Raw genomic sequence first — 22,550 nt, 5'->3', positions numbered from 1 at the left:
GCTCCTCAGTGGTTAGCTCTTCCCTGCAGGCATCCACTAGCTCTTCCACATCCAAGCTCATGGACTTCCCCAGAGACACAACTGACTCCACAACAGGTGTAGGGTCATCAGGGTCAGCTTCAAACCTTTCGAAATCATTCTCAAGGTAACACTCTGGCCACAGTTTTCTCCAAGCAGAGTTCAAAGTTCAGGAAGTCACTCCCTGCCAAGCCTTATCTATAAGACTTATGCAGTTGAAGATATTGAGGTGATCCTTCCAGAACTCTCTTAAGGTCAATTCTGAAGTCACTCCAAAGCACCTTTGGAACAGTGCCTTGGTGTAGAGTTTCTTGAAGTTTGAGATGATTTGCTGGTCCATTGCCTGGATGAGAGAATTGGTATTAGGGGGCAAGAACTTCACAGGATGAATTTAGATTCATGCAACAACTGGTCTTCCAAGCCAGGAGGATGTGCAGGAGCATTGTCCATTACCAGGAGGCACTTGCGGGGCAATTGATTGTTGTTGAGGTATTTTTTAACACTTGGGCCAAACACTCCATATACCCACTCAATGAAAATTTGCCTCGTGGTCCATGCTTTTGTATTGGCCTTCCACATCACAGGCAATTTATTCTTTATTACATTGTTTTTCTTGAACACTTGGGGAGCTTCAGAGTGATACACAAGTAGGGGCTTCACTTTGAAATCCCCACTGGCATTCCCAAGGACCAAGAGTGTTAGCTTATACTTCATAGGCTTGTGCCCTGGGAATGAACTTTCCTCCATTTTGGCATTTTTTTCCAGAGCAGGCCTGTCTCATTACAATGGAAGACCTGTTGTGGGAGGAATCCTTCAGCCTCAAGATACTCCTTGATTTCACCAACGAATTTTTTGGTGGTATGTTTATCTGAGCTCGTAGCCTCACCATGCCGTACAACACTATGGCTACCCGTACACTTTCTGGATTTTTCAAACCAGCCTCTTTTGGCATTGAAATCATAAGAGCAGCACTTGTTGTTGGGATTTTATTATTTAAATCAGCATGCAGCTCCTAGTTTTCTCACAAATAATTGCTTCAGACACCCTATCCCCCACTAACTTTTTTTTTTTTTTTTTTTTTTTTTTTTTTTTTTTTTTATCATCCACACTAACAACAGCTTTTCAACATCTTCCACTAATTGCGATTTCTGTTTCGATAGTGGTGTGACCCCTTTTGCAACATCATCTGCCTTGATTTCATGTTTCTTTTCTAGGATAGAGCTGATTGTCGACACTGACTTGCTGTACATCCTAGCAAGATCAGCTACACGTGCACCACTTTCATACTTCGTTACAGGTTCTTTCTTAAATTCAGTTGTATTCCAGGCCTTTTTTACCAAAGGGGTGGCACTTTCAGCTTTATTTGGCCCCATGATGACTACTTTGCAATGAGTTTTTAAGGCGAAATTGGCGCAAAACACAACAAACACATGCGGTGATGCAGACTACAAGCGCAGAGATGCTTGTTCAGTGAAAAATCAAAACAGACTTGGTCACAAGAAAGGATGGGATGCTTTGGGCGCTTCATACGGGGCCAAGCCCCAGATTGAGCTTTTCAAAGTGTACGATAACCAAGACAAAATTTTAGAGAAAAAAGTCTAAAGAAAATCAAAGAGGTTTGACTGTAACTACTAATTGTAGGGACAGATTTGCACCATCGATTTAACTTGTGATGAATGCAGTGACTTGGATCAGAGAAAACGGAAGGCATTAAAAGCTATTTAGACATGCTTGAGAGACAGGACAAGAAAAGAGCCGAAGTTAGGAATTTAAATAACCTAGAATTGTTTTGTCCTCTCCTGTGACAGCTTTTTCTCCCATAACCAGGTCCTCAACTGTTCCAACTATTCTCCTTTACCTGGCTCCTATGCTTCTGACCCCAAATCCCATTGCCATTCAGAAAGCCCGTTTTGACCAGAAATTCAGTCGTAATGTTAATACTGTGGCCCAATTAGGGTTATCAATTAAGGTCTCATGGGCAAAGTGAGTGAAAAAGGCGCAAGTACAGTGACAGTGGAGGAGGTGGCTGCTCATCCTGCCGATGCTGCTAGACGAAGGTCCTTGTCAGACTTATAGTCAACCCCCGCTGTTCACAGACTCACGATTCGCAGACTCACCTAATCTTGGATTTTTCTATGGACCATATATAGTACCCATTTTCACAGAAAATTCGCGTATCGAAATACTCAGGTATACTATCAAAATGGAAGTCCAAGGAAGGTCGGTGGCATTTGCCCTCATGCAGTTGCCCCCTCAGTTGAGCCTGTTGTCTCAGGCTTTGGCAGACACCTCTAGTGCTTTAGATTCCAGTCTGGACAAGAGACGTCAGTGGTGCTTTCCTGATAAATCCTGGCCTTTGAGGTGGTGCATAGCATTAGCAGATCACTCTTCTCTGCTCCCCTGCAAGCGTTTTAAGGAGCCTGAGCACAGCCCCCAGCCTTCATGTAGCTACTGGGACAGTCTGTGGCACTTTTTTCATGAGCGCCCAGTTGACGCCAAAGCACCTGTCCACCTCCTGGAAGTACCAGTCGTCCTCTTCTATGCCCCCGTCATTTGTAGAGCACCCATCTGCTTCCTTGAGTACCCAGCACCTGTTTTTGAGTGCATGGTGCCGTCCCATTTGCTTAGCACCAGCTGCCAAGCTGCCACCTCCTCAGTTTTCTACGTCTGTTGCCCCTGCACCCGTGGTGAATGATCTTTCGCTGTCACCATTCACCACCAACTCATGATATTCTGGGCCTTTTACAGAAGACACCTGCAGTAGCAAAGGACCCTCTGGACTTGTCTCCTCCAATTTCATTGGATGATGAAGTGCTTAACCAGGAACCTTCTCCCACAACATACGCAGCTCTCCTTTGATATTTCTTGGTCTTGTTTTCAACTTTCTTCACTCCAGCTGCCCCAGCTTCTCCTGCCTCTATTTCTGTGATAAGGAACCAGCCTGATAAGAGTTCCAGGCATCCCAAGATGGAGAGAGCAAGGTTCAAGTTCAGACTTCACTTATACTTATGCTTGGTCATAAGTGTCAAGAAGACCTTCGCCAAACCTTCTTTTCAAAAGTGAAAATCCAGTCCTCTGTGTACCAGTAAGAGTCAGACTTCTCCATTTTTAGGAGAAATGGGAAGTCAGAGGTGTAGAACCATGGGTCTTGAAGGTTCTGAGAAGGGGCTACTCCATCCCGTTCAGGGAGAATCCTCCCTTAGTGTAGATGCCCATCGCATTGACAGCTTAGTTGGTGGGCTCAGAGAGGTATTCAACTCCTTGAGAAGAGGTGTCTTTCTTTCTCAGTAAGAGAGTTGTAGAGGTGGTCAAGGATGTCGGCACAGAGGATTTTTACAACCGTTTGGTTTTGGTCCCCAAGTCATTGGGGGGCTGGAGAACTATCCTCGACGTCAGTGCCTTGAATTTCTTTGTCCAGACATGATTCTTAGGATTAATATTTGATCAAAGATTGACATGGTCCACCAATTTGGAGCATCTTAAAAATAGTTGTTGTAATGCTATGAACATCTTGAATGTATTGACACATATATCCTGGGGTGCAGATTGAAAAACTCTTTTGAGGATATATAAAGCATTGATTTTTTCTAAGCTCTCCTTTGGCTGTGAAATTTATTCATCTGCCACTCCAAGCCAGTTAAAAGCTATAGATTCTGTGCACCATGCAGATATAAGACTGGCTACAGGGGCTTTTAAAACTTCACCGATTCCAAGTCTCTTAGTTGGTGCTGGAAAGTTACCATTGGATCTATATTGCCAGTCTTTTATGCTTAGATATTGGTATAGGCTGCAAAGACTCCTAGGTTCTTTGACTTTTAAAGCTGTAAGTAATGAAATGAATTTTAGACTTTATGAAACACACCCTAAATCTCCTCAACTTTATGGGTTTAGGCTTAAACAAATTATATTGAATATAGATATACTCAGGGACAAAGTACTTCCATTTAAGGTGCCTGTAACTGCTTTATGTAGACTAAGAATTGTTCATACTCGACTGACTGAAAAGTATCTTATGGCTAGAGAATACTAGCCATTTTGTGAGGTGTTTAGTCTGCTTGACTGTTAGGCATTTGCTGATTGAATGCCCCAGTCTTGGGGAACTTAGACGTCGGTACTTCTCTGAGGCTCTTGGTGGAGATGGCAGGTACATTCTTTCCAAGATCCTTGAAGAGGATGTGATCTATGATGCCAGTGGCATTTTTAAATTTGTGGTTGAAGTTGGTCTTTTCCAAAAGTTATAAAACATCTTTCCTTTTATCACTTTAAGAAATTTTACTTTGCTGAAATTTTAATTTGTTTTATACTAATCATTGATATTTATTTTAAATCTTTTTATACTAACCATTGATATTTGTTTTCATTCATTTTATACTAATAATTGATATTTAAAACTGATTTTGGCGTCAATGATCTTCGTTGTCACGATGCCAGATACCTTGAAATCATTCATTCATTCATTCACATTTAGACTCTTGTACTTCATCTCTTTTTGTGTCTGTCTTGCTGTCCAACTAATCCAACTACCTCTCTACACTTTCTATAGTGCTTAGTGGCTAAAGTTGCCCAAGTGCTGGGATTTTTAGCACAAACCCTGTGGACCGCATGCAGTGTGCTGTAGGCATTACTTCAGGTTCTTTGCAGCGTGCCTTTGGCCCCTAGCTGCAACTACTTTCGTTCCTCTTACTGTACCTCCTTTCATATTCTCTTTCTTTATCTTATTTTCCACCCTCTCCTATCACTTGAGGTTTTCCTCCTGTTACACCTTTCAAACCTTTCACTGTCAATTTCCATTTTTGCACAACCTCATAGGTCCCAGTGCTTGGCCTTTGTCTAAATTCAATATTCAGTTCAATTCATTTTTAGCATAAATTCCATGAGTTCATTATAGTCATTAAACTCCCAGTGTACTCATGAATATATTTAATAGGGTTTTTATATAACATCATACAAGCTGGGTATGATTGATGAGAGTGCAGCAAAATTACTTAAATATTGTATATTGTGTGAGTCAAGAACTCCTTTTGAAAGGTAAAATTTGAAGTATCAGGAGTACTGAGCATATTTTCTCCGTTAATTGGAGTTGTTGAACTTGTTAAACCTGTTATATAGAAAGTTTTGATTAAGATACTGCAGTATGGTACTCAAAATAATTATTCTTAATCGGTGGTTACTTTATATCCCTGATATCAGTTGGGTTGCATCATGAGGGCATTATAGTCTTGTTTAAATTGCTTGATCATTTTGTAAAGTTGTGAATGTTAAAAATCTAAACTAGCCAAAAATTTCTAAGGAAAAACATCAGTTTAGGATGGTCTTATTTTAGTTAAGATGTGGGTTACTTATTACAACCTGAATGCAAAGGTAGTAGACTACTGAACAGTTATTACTGAATTTGATAAATTTCACTCTACATTTTGCTTGCTTTTACCAGTTTTCATTTCTTGTATTTCAGGATAATGTTGAAGGACTGATAGAAATTCACGGTATTGGCCAAGGCAAACAAGTTTTGTGCGAAACCTTTGTAACTTTCCCATTGCAAGAAGGAAGCACTTTTGGTAAGAGCATTGTCCTCTAATAAAAAATTTTGTAATATACTTTTATTGCTGAAGAGATGCATACTTTTATACCTAAAGAAGATGCCCAAGTAATTCAAATAAACTACTGTAGTTAAGCAAATGGAAACCCAGATTTTACAGATTGATAACCTGAACTATTAGTCCAATGCTAATCAAGTAATAGCACATTATTTTGGGGATGTGCCATGGCAACTAGTGTTTGTCTGTGCTTTCAGGATTTACAGTTTCATTCTGTGATAACAGTCCAGTCAGACATGCTTTACTGATGACTTACTTGCCAGTTGAGAGTTGGGAATGAGACAGTTATTAGAAAGTAGTAGTTTAAAGCTAGGTGGTTGTTATTTTTGTTGGTGTATTGACAGTTAGTGTACATAAAGCCAGCTATACACTTGTTTTGCATCTGCATGCCATATCATTGCATTTCACCCAATGATACAGTATGGTGCACAAAATTACACAAACTCAAGTTTTATCCTCACTTGAGCCCACAGCTACACCGGCTTTTCAGCTTTTACCAATACTACTGTATTCTGGGTCTTAACCACATCATAACTCAGGCCATGAAGCTCCCCAACTCTTTTCGAAGAAGCCAAGGCCAACAGGAAAACTGTCTTTAGCATCAGATCTCTGTCTGATGATTGATGCAGGGGCTTAAATGGAGCTCGAGTGAGACTTCTCAGGACAAGAAAGATCCCACATGGGAGGCTGAGTTCTCTTAGAGAACAGCCGTGTTCGAAACTCCTGAGCAACAAGATCTCCCAGAATGAAGAGATGTCCACGCCTATAAGACGTAACACCAACCCCCAGGGCTGCTCTGTAGCTTCTGATACCTGAAACTGAAAGACCTTTCTCATCCCTGAGGAAGACCAAAAAGTCTGCTATCCGCTGAACAGAAACTTTGAGTGGAGAGAAACCCTGTCGACGACACCAATCACAACAGACTGCCCATTTCCCTTGGTAAACTGCTGAGGAGGACTTCCTGAGATAACTGAACATCCATCCCGCAGCCCTCTGAGAAAAGCCTCTTGCTTGGAGGAGATACTTGATAGTCTCCTGCCGTGAAGAAACAGGGATTCTACCGACTGGTGAAACCTTTTGACATGAGGGTGGCAAAGAAGTTGCCACCACAGGGGAATCTCTCTTGGAACCTCTGACAGAAGAGGCAAAAAGTCTGGGAACTCTGCTTGAGGCCACAGAGGAGCCACGAGAACTCTTACTCTCTTCAGAACTTGACGGATCAGGCAAAACGGAGGGAAGGCGCACACCTCGAGGTTGTCCGAAGGGTGTTGGAAGGCATCCTCTGCCAGAGCAAGAGGATCCGGGATCACTGAACAGTAAACCTCCAGCTTCCTGATGAAGTGAGTGGAGAAGAGGTCTAGCGTAGGCCTCCTCCAAATATGAAAAAGCCTGTCTGCCAGTTCCTGATGCAGAGACCACTCCATGCCCCAAGATTTGGTTCCGACGACTCAGCCTGTCGGCGACCACATGCCTGGAATGTACTTGACAGTGAGCTCCACCGAGTTGTCGATAGCCCACTGGTGCAATTCGACTGTCAACAAATAGAGGTGACGAGATACCAGGCCCCCTGCTTGTTCCCATAGGTGACCAATTTGGTGTTGTTGGACATTAGAACAACTGAATGACCCTTTACTTTCTCCCGAAACTCCTGCAGACCCAGAAAAGCTGCCTTTAACTCTAAAACGTTGATGTGCAGCAGCTTCAGTTTTGCACTCCAGTGTCTGAAGCAAGATCTTCCAGATGAGCACCCCAACTGGTGATGGAAATCCAAAAACAGGAGGAAGTCTGGAGGGGGAGAGTGAAGAGGGATTCCCACCAAGAGATTCTGGTCATCCAACCACCAATGAAGGTCTTCCCTCACCTCTTCAGACAGAGGAACTCTGCAGAGGGGAATCCCCTGCCGGAGACCAGAAGTCCTTCAGTCTCCACTGCAGAGACCGAAGATGAAGGCAACCATGAGGGACCATCTTCTCCAGAGAAGACAAAATCCCCAGAAGGACCTGCCACTGGTGAGAAAGCTGTTCGGGCTGTAACAGGAACCTGTGTGCCACTAACCGAAACCTCTCCAACCTCTGGTCCGACGGAAAACACCCTCAGTGCTGCCATGTCTATAACCTTACCTAAATAAAGAGCTCTGGCTGGGAACCAGATTGGACTTCTCCAGGTTTATTACTATGCCTAGCTCCCGACAAAACTGAAGAAGACGATCTCTGTCCTGAAGCACTTTCTCCTTGGAGCTTAACATAGTCAACCTGAAGCACAGGACCTTGAATTGGAAGACCTGCTCACCCAAAGTGAAGTGAAGTAACTTCCTTGACAAAGGATGAATAGAAATCTGGAAGCAAGCATCCTTCAAGTCAATTAACAACAAGAAGTCATAGTCTCTTATCGCTACCAACACTGTCCGGGTTGATTACTGGTCTCCAGTCACCCATAGCTTTCTGGACTAGGAAAATTTGACTAAAACCCTGGAGAAGAACGCTGTACAGATTCTTCTGCACCTTTGTTCAGCATTTTCAACACTTCCTCTCAAAGAGCCAAGTACTTCAGGGAGTCGTAAGCATACATCCGATTGAGAAAGGGTCTGTCCGCGAGAGGGGGAGAGAAGTTGAAGGGTAGTAGAATTCCACCCAAAGAACGTTTACCACCCATTTCTCTGTTCCTTACCATTGCCTTTTGGCCCACTGGCCCACCAGGCATCCCCCTACCCGTGGCAAAGGAGAGGGAGAGGTGCCCACTCTATTGACGATCCCCTCTGTCTCTTCCTCTAGAGCCCCTCCCAGGCTTGTAGGGGCGGGATTGAAAGGGACACAGCTGTTGATTTGCCTTGGGCTGTAAAGAAGACTGAGAGACCCTCACAGAAGCCGAATGCTTAGATGACTTGACAGTAGAAGCCCTCCTTACCTGTCGTTGAGGAGGAGGAGGGCGACGTGAACAAGCCTCCGACTTAGACACTGCGTGATAGACCAGCCTATCCTTAGTATCTGCTTGTCGCCGGTCGCTTGTATCTTCCTACTTAGTTCCTGGGAACAGAAACTGAGAATCAAGGCGATCCCCATTCCGGAGAGCCGACAAAGACTCCGAGTCCACTAACCCCGCCACCTGGCGGGACGAATCGTGTGTTTGTGGGACAAATCACGTTTGCGGGCGTGCAACGAGTCGAGTACATGTCCATGAGACGACAACCGAGCACGGTCCTGAGACAAGGAACGACACTGAAGAGAACTACTTGAAGGAGACTGACTTAAGGTTCTGGTCTTTAGCAGGAGAATGAGAAACACGTCCACAGACCAGGGAAGCATCACGTTCCCGACGGTCAACTGCAGCCTTACCGAGTGAAGAATCTTTGGAAGTAGCAGGAGATACCTATGTAGTTTAAACCTTCAACCTCTTAATCGGCACCTTATCATCCTTATGTTGACAAACTGACACAGGAACATGGGAAGAGGGGGTAGCACCTCTGATATCACCACCACGTACGTGCAAGGATGAGTCACATCCACATAAGGAAGACGGCGAAGCACTTACCACTCTCAACACTTCCACTATCACGAACACGTACATGTGAGGGAGAGAAATGGCCATGAAGGGAAGTCGGTGATGCATTACCCATATGTACAGGAGGGACACAGCAATGTATCAAAGTCGGGGATGCATTCCTTCCATGTTCCTCACTTCCAACCTCACGAACACAAACATGCAAGGGAGAGAGACAGCCGTGCAGAATAGACAGCAATGCACTCCTCTTGCTCACAGAAGACAAAGCCACAAAGTCCTTAATCCTCCAACAACTGACTCGATGGAGAAGGAGGAGGAGGAGTGAAACTGCCCCCTCTACGAGGTCTCTTGCTAGCAGGTGGAGGGAACTAATCACTCCGTTCACAACTTCGCAGAGACAGCAGAAAACTTCTCTCGAAAAACAGAGTCCAACCTCTTGAACGCAGCTTGAAACAACGCTTCCGATGGCTCAGCAAGAGAAGGCGATGACATAGCAGAATAGGATGACATAACGACGGGAGGATGAGAAGCCACCGCATGTGATGTCATAGGCTGAGTGGACGCTGGGAGTGACATCAAGACATTTCTAAAGCCAGTGCTGGTCAATGACCTCACTGTTGGAGCGATAAGAGGCAACCCAGTAAGCGTCAACATTGACAGAGGCACCCCGCAAGGTGGCAGCACACGAGAGCCAACGTAAAGGAGGCCTTGGGGAGGTGGGACCACTATAGGGGCCGAGGGGTGGGTACACGCCTACAAGATCTGCAACAATAGGCCAAGCAACGCCCAAACAACCGCCGTCTTGGTTGATTCAGAATCTGAAACTAAAGAATTAGATGGCGTAGCCTCCTTCTCAGGAAGGGTATTAGATCCCGAGGAAGAGGGGCCTACATTAAACATAACTCCCGATACTTCCAACGACGAATCAATGGAAGAAAAGGAAGGCGACGACGGATATAGTTGCAGGAGAGGGAGAAGCCGAATCGTTCAGACGAGGAGAGAAAAAAAAACCCTTCCAAGAAGAACAAGTAGAAACTGCAATGTTCCCTCTTGCAAAACACCCTCCACTGCGACTTAAGCCAGGAATGACATTCAGGGCAAGGATTAGTAATGGTACAATAATTAGATTGGCACCTACTGCAGGTTGTATGGGGAGCTGTGATTGTAGCAGCCAAAAACCTGGAGCACAGGAATCCCTGAACACCCGGGCACATGCGTTGACGAGGCTGTGAAGACTCGGACTCCATTACAAAACTTAAATACACACACTATAAACATACTGAAAAATAATGAGAAACACGGGCACAAAGCAGCTGGCATGGAAGGAGAGCAAAAGCATTAGCATCTACTCTCCAAGGTGTTTAAAGAAAGACTAACGCGTCACAAGATGCAGTGCCTGGTCGCTGACCAACTCCCACCTTGTACGCGCATGAGTTGCCAGATGTCACAGATTCCTTGCTATACAATCTTTGATTGTATTAACTGGTTTCCAGCTGGTGCTAAGATTTATCCTATTGTTAAGACCTCAAGTTTGTTACCTGAGAAAATTTGTCATATCAGTCTCAATCAGTCATCCAGAGTCACTCACTGAATGCTGTATCATCCATTTGATGTTACAACAAAAACTGATAAATGACCAGTTGATTGATGTTAACGAGGATACCCTAAGGATTTTCATTCAATGTACAGTAATGTCAAGGCAATTTCAGTACCATGTGAGCCATTTCCTAAGGACCTTTGGCTATTGAATATGTTATGTATTATGAACTACAGTGTAATTTTTATGTAAGTAACTTACCAAATAATTACATAGGTATAGTTTCCACTTTACATGGCAGCTCAAGATTTGAGTTTTGGAGTTTTGGTGTAGGTAACGACGAGCCTGCCCACTTCCGGGGAGGAATAGGTACAACGTAGTTAAAGAGCTTGATTTGCTTCTGCCGGTCAGCGACAATACATGGTTGTTCGGCAGCTCTCAGATTTTGTGGTTCACTGGATGATTGTGTTTTTATCTTCATTTGGTTAAGTATTCAGTGCTTTTGGTAATGTTCTTTTCATCAGCTTACTTAGCTTCCTGTTCAAGCGTTTAGTAGCTGAGCACCCAGTATCAGTGAACTCACCTGTGTACCAGTGGTCCCCCTGTGTCAGAGGGTTCACCTGTTGTGACTCAACCTCATTCAGTTAAGCATACGGTTTCTAAAGGAGGACAGCAAATTCCCGAACCAACAGTTGCAACTTCTTCCATCGTTGAAGCTCAAGTCCTTTTGCCCCTATTCATTGCTGACTGGACAATATTTTGAATGTGTTGGAAAGACTCCCTCCAATGACAAATGATCCTCTGGACATTGCTACACACTCAATTTCATCGGAAGAAGAACCTACAGACCCAGAGCAATCAAGCTCGCATTATTTTTCTCTGCTGAGGTTCTTGTTAGTTTGTTATCATTCGTTCTTCTCCCCAGCGGCCCCATCTTCACTGGGTTCCGCATTCCTGATGCAGGAACCTCTAAATTACCAAAGATGGTTCTTTCCTCTTCAAGGAAAACTTTGACTAGCATTGATACCTGGTTGGCAACCAAGAGAGAGCTGGATAAGGCAGTCTTCTGCACTCCCCCATCACGTTTGATACGACAGAAGTTTTTGTTGTATTCTACATTGGGAAGCTCCTTTATTAGGTGTGTACCTCCTCCCAAGGGGACTTCTCCAGCATTATTGAAGCTACTTGGCTATCGGCCAGGATTTTATTCACACCTTCGAGTTGGACTCCGAGTTGGACCATCTCCTCAAAGATGTTTTCAAAGTCTTGGAGGTGATGAGTGTTTTAGACTGGACAAAGGGGGCCATAGCCAAGAAAATAGAGGACTGTGCAACTCTTCAAGAAAAATTCTCTGCGGATTGGCTAAGGGTTCTCTCTTGTGCCAACAGGGCAATAACAGATGGTGCACAAGAAAATAATTTTTGTGACTGGACTTCTGAGGAAGAGGGAATTGTGATGTTTGTACACCTGTAAAGGAGTTACTCCCTTGCATAGGTCTTCTCTCCTTTTTGCCCCATTCGACCATACTAGCTTGTTCCCGCAAGCAACTGGAGCAAGTAGCAGTCGAGCTACAGAAAAAATTGACGCAAAATTTGTTAGCTGAGTCAGCTAAACATACTAGAGAGCCTACCTAACCTATTGCCTTCATCAACTTTTAGTGGCCACAGCAACCCTTTCGAGGCAATAGGGCCCGCTCCCAGACTCGTCCTCGAACTAACCTGCTTACGAAATGTACCTCAAGTAAACCTTCAGCCAAACTTGTATCTCAGAAGTGAGAACAAGGTCCTCCAGAACATCCCTGTGAGAGCAGGCTTCTCCATTTTTTGGAAAAATGGAAAACCAGAGCCTACTCAGCTGGCTCCAAGAGGTTTTCGGCCCTCTCCTGAGAAGTATCACCCCTCCTCAAGAAACAAGCTGTAGAGGGATTTTACAGTCGCCTGTTTGTCACCTCCAAGGCATCGGGAGGATGGAGGCTTGTTCTGGACGTAAGTGCTCCAAACTTCTTTGTCCAAACAACAAAGTTCAGGATGGAAACAAACAACTCAGTCTTGTCAGCCATCCAGCAGGGAGACTGGATGGTAACTATAGGCATGCAGGACGCATACTTCCACGTTCCGATACACCTGGAATCCAGGAAGTACCTGAGACTTGTTGTCCAGGACAAAATCTACCAGTTCAGGGCTTTGTGTTGCAGACTTTCAACAGCCCCTCAAGTGTTTATCCAGATTCTAGCCCATCTAGCAAAGTGGCTGCGCCCCATAGGCATAAACATCAAGTCTCTATTTAGACAACTGCTTTCTACTCTGCCCATGGAAATCAAAGTGTACAAAGGACCTACGGAAAGCTCTCCTTCTCTCCTAGGATTTGGGCCTTTTGATAAACTTCAGCAAGTCTCAATTAGTCCCAACACAGTCAACCGTTTATTTGGGGATGATGATCGATTCTCTTGAGTTTTCTGGCTTTTCCATCTCGCCGAAGAATTCAAAACTCCATACAGAAAGTCCAAATTTGTATCAGTCGCCCTTCCTACTCAGTAAAGGAATAGATGAGTCCTCTAGGAACCCTATCATGCATCAAGAAGTTTGTACCTTTGGGATGGCTACACACCCATGTGTTTCAGTTTTACCTAGAGCCAGTTGCTGCAGAAAGTGTTCCCATCACTCCAGAAATCCAGAAGAACCTTTGGTGGTAGCTTTTAAAAGAAACTTTTTTGTGGGAAAGTCACTCCTCTTTCAGAACCCAGGCCTGACATTATATTTAGATGTGACAAATCAAGACTGGTGAGCTGTTTTAAAGGACGGAGAATTATCCGGAATGTGAACATCAGACAAAAAAGTTACACATAAATGTTAAGGGACTGAGAGCGATGCACCTTGTGCTTCAGTTTTTCGCAGCAGAGACGTGCAACAGGACAGTAGCGGTACATTCAAATAGGATGACCACGCGAGCCTACATAAAAAACCAAGGGGAGATTCATTCTTTCTCGCTTTATGAAGCAACCAAAAACATCCTTCTGTGGGCACAAGAGAATCGGACCAACTTTGTGACCGGATTTATTCAGGGCAAACTAAACGTCCTTGCGGATGAGCCAAGTTGGGGCAAACCGGTTCTAATGACGGAGTGGACACTGGATTCACAGGTGTGCACCAACCTGTGGAAACGGTAGGGAAAACTGACTATAACCTGTTTTCAATGTCAAGGAATCATCAGCTCCCACTCTTCTGCTCTCCAGCTCCTGATCCCATGGCGTGGGCAACAGATGCCATGATTCAAGATTGGTCACACCAAGCTATATACACGTTCCTACCGTTCAGCATGGTAGGGAAGTCTTGAAGGAGTTTGTCATTCACTCCAACATGACTGACCTGAGTAGCCCCCTTTTGGCCACAGTAGGAATGTCTCCTGTACCTGCTAAAACTGTGGATTATACAAGACTATTATTCCAGATGAGAAGGCTTCTCAGACAGCCTCACTTTTACCACTACCACCAAAATTTGTCCTGTCTTACTCTGACAGTCTGAAGCCTGTCAGAGCAAAAGGATTTTCAAGAAAAGCTGAAGAGGCAATTGCAGGATGTAGCCACTGATCTTTTGCTGCAGTCTACCAGGCAATGTGGGCAGTTTTTAGAGACTGGTGTCGGGAAGATCCCATTTCGTCTTCTGGAGAGGACTCTGCCCTCTGGAGACCAGTCTGGTTGGGGAGCGGGTTTCCCTACCCAACACTAGACGGCTACCTGTGGGCAATTCTGGTACTAAGGAATGGGACATTGTCCTAATTCAGATCTCCAGTTTTGTAAGTCCCAAAGTCATCTTGACCCTAAAGAATGGATCTTTATTCGGTTCTCCCTCTCTCTAAAATCTTTTAAGAGTGGTAGATACTTGCCAGGGTGTCTGCCTGTCCTCCGGGCAATGGTCAAGACTATTGGGCCTTTCTCCCTAAAAAGTCTCAAGCTTCAAAGGACGATCGCGAAAACACCCAGCCTTCTTTATCTATTGAGAAAGTTCACATACTTGTGTCTTATCAACCTTCTTTCCAATCGGGAAGAGGGTAGAAAGATGGAGATAGGAAAGAATGGTTGTAACAGGTGTTTCTCCTACTGCTGGTTCCTCATTGAAGGGATATCTGTCGAGTGTCTGGACTTTATAACAACATAGCTGAGACCTGGTAGTAGATATCCTTCAGAATAAGTACCGACTTTCTTCTGGGTCTCGGCCATCTTCCATTGAACCTCCGTTCCATCTCCTCCCCCATATTCCCGTTACGGGAGCAGCCGATTCGGCCAGAGCTATTTGTGTTCAGTGTCATGATGTTGCTGTAGAAGCCTCCCCTTGGTGCAGCTTCACCTTTGCTCTCTTCAGTTGAGAATGAAGGTCTGCTTCCAGTCCGTAATCCTTTTTCTCTCTCTCAAATGATGAGGAAGGATTTAGGCTTGTGCTTGATCAATAGGAACCTTTGAACATGCCTGCATAGTATTCTCCTCATGACGTGTTTCTGTTATCAGATGCACTGACCGAGTAATAGGCACATACCTGTAGGACCATTGTCTTCGAACTGTGCAGCTGCAGTGATAACTACCCCCTCATCAACATCTTAGAACTGAAGGCAGCCTTTCAGGCCCTCTGAAAGTTTTAAGATTTAGTTTTTGAGACACCCAGTGGTGGTGTTTAGCCAGAACACCACAGTAGTAGCATTTATCACCAAACAAGAGGTTCTCATTTCCCTCCAGTTAGGTTGACATTGCAGGTGCTCGAGTGTAACTGTACTGCCCGGTACAACAGAAGTCTGTAAGTCTTGTGCTTCATCACACCGGGCCCATGAGCTGCTGTGATGACTTTATGAGACAAACTACGTTTTAGTCTTCTCTCCATGTGTTTATCTAATTTGCAAGGTGTTCAACCAACATTGTTCACCTTGCAAGGTGTTCAATAAACATTGTTCACCCCCAATTGAGGATGAATGCTGGAAGACTTCAGCTTTTGCCAGACTTCATGACTAGAGACAATTCAGCTCCCCTTGCAAGCATAGGCTGTCTGATTGAATATCAGTATAAGTAGCTGGATAACTCATTCAGTCCAGTGATTGGACCCGTCTTCGCTGCTTGGTGTCATTAACGCGACTTTTTCTCTGGTTAGAGCCACGCTTCAGCAGATCACAAACTTCCTTGTCTTCTGCTGAGAGTTGCTGCTTCTCTCTTATATTGTGAAAGACGTAGGTCAACAGTTGACCCAGTCTTTCACCTGATATAGCCTTGTTTCTCCTCAGTTGAGATTTAGCCACTGATGAGAAACTTCAATCGATCTTGCCATCCCAGAGCTCCCAGGTCGCTGGGTGCATTTGACTTTTGTTTAGGGTTCCCATCTTGTGCTCTACACACCTTTGTGAGAATCATCAGACAGATCTGTCTCTCAAGACCACCTCTCATCTCACTTCAGCTTTGGCGAAGGGGTTAGATGAGCTTTATGCACCATCTTTGATGTGGGCCTTCAGAGATGGGGACCAATGCCTCGACTCCTTCTCAGATGTTATAGCAAGCTCCGAATCCGTCAGTATCTGTTACCAGGTTCAAGTCCTTCATGATCCCCTACTCTGTGTACTTTGTAATCGATTATCCAGGTCAATCATTACTTGGTCTTGTTAACATGGTGCTCTACTTCTCGAAAAAGACTCAACATCCCTGACTTTGATATGGATGACTTTTCATTAGTACGTACTAACTTGCCAGAGGAAAAAATGTCTAGGGACATGTCTTTCACTTGGTTTTGTAAAATGATTGGAAGGAGGTTCTCTGCAGCTGGCAATGACAACACCTGTACACTCAGCCCAAGAGCTCACTAAACCAGTGGCTCAGTCCATCCCTCACATTCCAGAGGAATCAGTTGGACTGGAAACAGAAATGTAGTTTCATTAGACCACATTAATGTCTTTCTACATTTTGGGTCTTTCTCACAAGTCCTGGGAACCTTTTTTCCTTGGACCTGTGGTGGCTTCTCAACAAGTTGTGTATTCTAACCCAGCTCCTTTAACTGGACAGGTAGCATCCCGCATAAGGTGTGGTTCTGGAAGTGAGAGGGATTAAGAGTGATTGGCCTCCTCCTACTTCTCTTCTTTTGGTCAGAAAATTGGACTCAAACCTACACTTGCTGGAACAGGTCTCAGATGCAGTAAGTCTTCATATCGAGCCTCTGTTCTATTTTTCTTTCTAGAATCATAGAAGCAATCTTGCTCCTTCCTCTAACAATGGGAGGAAGGAGAGACTGGCAATAAAAAACAAATTCTTTTCAGGTCTGTGCCTTAGTGGATCTGACTCTTAAGATTCTTCCTAGCCTTTTTTTGCATGAGTTACAATTCCTCACTCATTTGAAAAAGTCCAGAAGTCTGACTTTTGATCTCGCAGTTCCTATACTCTGATCAGTATGTCAGAGGCATAGTATTCCTCGCTCTTTCAACCAGGAGGAGTAGCCCAGTTGTGGCCAACTCCAGTTAGTTCAAAGAGACTCAGATTCCTCCTTCCAACCAGTGAGTCTTCCTAATGTAAAGTACCAATGGTTTGTATATTGTGTAGGAACCAGATAGATGGTTCATTTGTCAAGAAAGGGGATACAAGGAAACTTACTACATTCGCTTTAGCACTTTTGTCTGGAAAAATCTTGGGTATGTTGTAGCCATTGTGGAATGATTCCTTAGTGGTAGATTTGGCCATATATAGTCTGTTAATCACTGGTTTAGTTTAAGAATGCAATTGAGGGAGAGTTAGTCGGGATGAGAGTCGTATTTAGATCATTAGTGGTCATACACTTGATCATCCATGGTATTCAGGGGGGATGTGAACCCACGAATAGTTGGAACCGCTATAAAAATGCTTAAAACAGCCTATTTTCTTAGTTAAACTCAAGAAATCCCCTCTTAATATTTTTAGACATGGGTTTTTAATAGTTTTATCACAAAGTGCATATTATCATGAAATTTATAAAAAATAAACCAGGGATTTGTGGAGTTTTCCTAAAGAAAAATACCGCGAATACGTAAATTTCCCACGAATAATGGGTAGATATTGTCCATAGAGAAATTAGTGAATGTGTGAGTCCGCAAATACAGGGCCCCCTCTGTATAGAGGAAATTTGCTGCCGTTTTGGAAAAGTGTCAGCCATCTTGGAAATAGCTATAGTATATTGAGGTGGTCGGAGGTTGATTTTGATTTATGGGGATAATAAGAGTTTCATGCCAAATCTGTTGCTAGTATCACCATTTGCTCTTTTTTTCCCATTACCCCTCTCCACTAATATTGAGTATGACTAGTATAGCGTATTATAGTGTAACTTGAGGCTAAACATAGGGCTATTCTGGTTTTGAAGATTGCAGACACTCCTTGTCATCCCATTGAATGTGTAAACGATTGCAATGAAAAAGATTTTATGACTTAAAATGTAGTAAAATTTCCTGAAATCAGTATGAAATACCAGTCTGCATAGCTCTACAACAGTCTTTGTGTTTAAATTTTGAATTGTGAACATACTTGACAATATCAGAATGTAATCACCATTGCCCTGTAATGCAAGTGCAGTAATTCAAACCCATACATTCTATTTTTTACCATTTTTAGAGAGGTGTGTATTATGATTCTATTTCGGGATAATGTAATGTTTCCTTTGGCTGATGGGCTGAATGGATAATCAGCAGAACTTATTGTAGTTTGGTAAAACAACTATTGCTAAACTAATTGAGATGAAAACCATAGATTAACCAACTTTCTGAAACCATTGACAACCAATCGGCTTCAAGGAATGGTTGTGACATAAGCACTAGGTAGGGCTTAGCTGCAAAGAGTGGTGGATTTTGCTGTAGTAGCTGCTGGTCAGTGGGCAAGGCTGGGAGCCATGTCTGTCTGATTGCTCCAGGGGTTCGCCAACATTAAGGTCCGTTATCATAGAAAGCCCAAAGTACTCTTGATTTATTGTCAACATTTTATCAGCTTTTGATACAGCATATGTATAAGTAACCAGTTCAGGTGGTACACAAGCATGTAGTCAAGAGGATGTTTTGTTTTGCCTGACAACTTTTCCAGCCAAATCTAGGGTGGCAGGAAAGTGTGGGCTGCACAATTTGGGAGTTTCTCCTTTCCAACCCCAAATGTTTCCTGTATACCTGTAAAGTTTTAAATTGTAATGTTTTTGTACTGGAAGCATCTTCCTGTAAACTCCCCTGGTTGGTTTGCACCATGATTGCAAAGTGTGAAGCATCTAGCTCTACTGTAGACATTACTTTAGTTTCTTTGTAGCGTCTCTTTGGCCCCTAGCTGCAACCCCTTTCATTCTTTTTATGTACCTTGTTTCATAGTGCAAAGTGAGGTTTTCTTCCTGTTACCTCTTTAAAACCTGTTTACTCTTCAATTTCTCTTTAGCACTGAATGATATAGTTCCAGTGCTTAGCCTTTGGCATTATTTTTATATTCCATTCCATTCTGTTTATGCATAGATAGCATAGGTTTGTATTTTTGGGATCAAAAGTATTAATGAAAAATTGAATGTTTGCTTGCACAGTGATGAATGTGTTAAAAACTGAATAAATGTTAAAAAAAAAAAAACTTATCCTTTTTCATTACTTTCAGATATGGAAGCATATAATCAAGCCATCACACTAATTCATTCTGTAACTCCCAATCCTTGGAAGTTTGATTAATGTGTTGAATTGTATTAACATATCTTTTTTGCAAATTATTATATTTTTTTATACCACAGTAGATATTTCCTTGTTGATCTTTAGGTTTACCTATCCTGAGCCATATCTGGGAATTATTTTGGAAATACATTTAGATTACCTTGGAAATGGTTTTTAATTTGAATATTTTATGCTTTATTACCCTCCCTGTCTTAAGTAAAAAAAATGGTTTTATAATAATTCATTAACCTGCAAAAATATTGGCAAGCATGCTTCTGTTAGTCTTTTTTTCTGCAGTAGTAATTAATTAGAATCAGTACTAAATAAAATTATAAGATTATTCACATAGAAGATTTAATTTTAACTTCCTTAAGTAAGTACTACTTTGGAAATCTATCAAGTGTAAGATATTCACACATAGAAATCTGTCCAGACATGCCTGAGAGCCAGGGTGTTGAAAGGTGCAAAACTAATAAACCTGAGAACAGTTCAATAAGACTCCAGGAAGAGCTGAGGATGCAGGCTCTTGTGAGTACAAACAACTGGAGATGACAGGTGAGGAAATGGGAAAACCACCTGTGCTCTCAGGCAGCATGTATCTGCTGAAGATTAAAGATTCAGTTTGTTGTTCATTCCAAATGAACTGGAATTGTAAGTTGAATTGATATATAGATGTTTCATAACTCAAGGGAAACTAGTGTCAGTACCTTTGTGTACCAACTACAATGTATCATAAATTTTTTTATTACTAATTTTCACTACTGTGTCTCTTACATGGCTTTATATTCTGTACAAGCTGGCCTCTCAGATCGTCAGTACAGTATCTGTTAAAAATTACTTGTGTTATGAAGATGTTAGTGTGCTATCATAAATATATCTGAAACTGGAGAACCAGTATTCCAAAAAAAAAATTTGCAGTGAATGACATACTTATTCTGTAACTTCACGGAATCTACTATAAAAGTTGATAAATTCTGGATTTTCACTTTACAGTTTGTTACTGATGTCACTGGTATTGTACTGAAAAGATCATGTCACAGGTGCGGAAGTAGTAATTAGTGGTGGTAGGAGATACTATAGTGTTCAGAGGCTGGTAAAGACACATGGTAGATAGTATGTTGTGACAGAATGCTATCAATGGGTGCTCAGGAGGAAAGTGTAGAATGCGTAAATGGGGCCCATACAAATCACCAATGTATTTCATTGGTTCATGGAAGAATGCCTAGCAAGCTGATGGGTTTTTTTTTTTTTTTGTTCATCTTCTATATGAATTTGCACATGAACAGTAATAAGTATTAAAGGATAGAGCAGCCAAAACTGTATGTATTGTATGACCAATAGCATCAACTACACTTTCTGAATGTGTGTACTTGAGTAATGTAGGTTAAGCAAACAGAAATAAAATTATAAAACATATTATTTGAGCTACACATTGTGGAACATGCTTGAGAAAATGAAAGCTGACAAGTAAATAATGAAAATGGGGTAGAGTTGGACTGAGAACCAAGTAGTATGTTTACTGAGCCCCTTACCTTGTCAGACTTTCGTACTTTTAGTCGCTATGTTATTCTGATACATTTTTTGCTAGGCTGCCATTGTAGATGTAATATATTTTTAGATAAATCTCCAATGTTGAATATTAAGTTTAAAGTACAGGTTAGTACATGGTAGGAACTAAGTGGATTCTGTTAGCTGCAAGGTATTTGAAAATACTCAAGTGCTGCCTGTACTATACATACATGCTGTGCTCTTATTATACCTCTCCACTCTTTCAGAATCATTTGTAAATCACATCAAAAACCTCTTGTAGTTTGTTCTCTGTATCAGGCTGTAACAATCTTGTTGCCTGAGTTCACTGGTATTCACATAGTGGGTCATTGCTTAATTGGGGATCTGCAGTCGCGGGATCAGTTAGCCACAGGTTTTTCCTTGGACCGCTTCTCAGTCTATATCACGGGTATAAATCACAGCGTCGTGGATTAGTCCGTGTTGCATATATGATGTTTATGGGTAGATTAAGCCTCAGCTGTGGTGCGATAACCGCCAACATACATGAAAAGATCCACATTATATAAATGACAGTAAAGGTAGTAAAACCATTTTCATATATACCTTTATAATAAATAGCCTATTCAAGGAATAATGCCATATCAAAATCTAAAAGCAAATGCATATACTATAGGCAACTAGCTGTAAGCCATAGGCTACTAGTACATACGTAGTATACTATGTGCATATATATATATTTGTAAGGTTAACGTTGTAAGATTAATTTGAAACTATGTTGAAATTAATTTAGGGTGATCGTTTAAGGTCATGCTTCTTTCCAGTTTGGTTTGATCATACATTTTGCTAGTCACAAAAGAGGTTTTATGGCTTATAGCCAAGGGATTATGTACTCCTTAACTTCACTGAAGAAGCTTTCACTCTTTTCCTTCCAAGACAGTGGTAGTGTCCATATTCCAGGTATTTATACAATTTTCATTTTGCTAAACCTTCAGTGAAAAAGTTTGCAGTAACAATACTTTTTTCTCACGGGACATTGGTTAATTATTAGTTTTTGAAGCATTAGGCCAATTTGCTACTCTGTTAATACATGTTTCAGTTGCATTGGAGAGAGCTTGCTAGTTCACAAAAAAAAGTTACGAAGAAGCCATTGCTAGAACTGGCTTGAAAAAATGGTATTGTAAGGACCTACGGATAATTTGTAATGGAAACGTTAGTAGATCTTTATTCTATTTCATTTTGAAAAGACTGAAAATACATCATCATTTAGACCATTTTTGTATACAAAAACTTGAAGTGGAGGAAGATTCCAGTGTATTAAAACTACAAGTTACAATTGGAGAGTGGTTGGAGAAAGGTGACAAGAAATAAGCAACTGAAGAGAGAGGAGACAAGACAAACAGAAAAAGGTACACGAGAAACTGAAGATGAACAAAAACAGGCTAAAGATAGATTAACAAGTCTAACAACATGAAAAAGCAAACCTGGAATGAAAGACTTAAAAAGGGGTCTTTGTTTTGTAATAAGAATTGCTTGCAGTAACAGAGAATCCAGAACTTTTCTATGTAATCCGAACAAGAAAATTCTTCCAAATAAATTTAATGAGAGAGATCTCAGCACTTTGCATCACTTTGAAAATACTGCCATTACTTTAAACTGTTCACCGACAAAAATTTCCTTATCCATAACACTTAGAAAGTTTGGGCTTAATTATAAGAAAGCAATCTGGTTAGACACTAACA

General features: G+C 42.2%; 1 protein-coding gene across 1 annotated transcript in view; it reads left to right on the top strand.

Moving 5' to 3' along the window:
• LOC135221636 (replication protein A 14 kDa subunit-like) overlaps positions 1 to 19,646 on the top strand; it is a 58,912-nt gene extending 39,266 nt beyond the window's left edge. The window contains exons 3-4 of the mRNA XM_064259313.1: positions 5,471 to 5,573; positions 19,253 to 19,646. Of these exons, the coding sequence (XP_064115383.1) occupies positions 5,471 to 5,573; positions 19,253 to 19,323 (174 nt within the window). The 3' untranslated portion in view covers positions 19,324 to 19,646. The remainder of the gene's footprint in view (positions 1 to 5,470; positions 5,574 to 19,252) is intronic.
• The last annotated feature ends 2,904 nt before the right edge of the window (positions 19,647 to 22,550 follow it).

Source organism: Macrobrachium nipponense, chromosome 3, assembly GCF_015104395.2.
Source record: "Macrobrachium nipponense isolate FS-2020 chromosome 3, ASM1510439v2, whole genome shotgun sequence".
Classification (NCBI taxonomy): domain Eukaryota; kingdom Metazoa; phylum Arthropoda; class Malacostraca; order Decapoda; family Palaemonidae; genus Macrobrachium; species Macrobrachium nipponense.
Note: the sequence above shows the minus strand (reverse complement) of the source record. Positions and strands in the feature narration are given on the sequence as shown.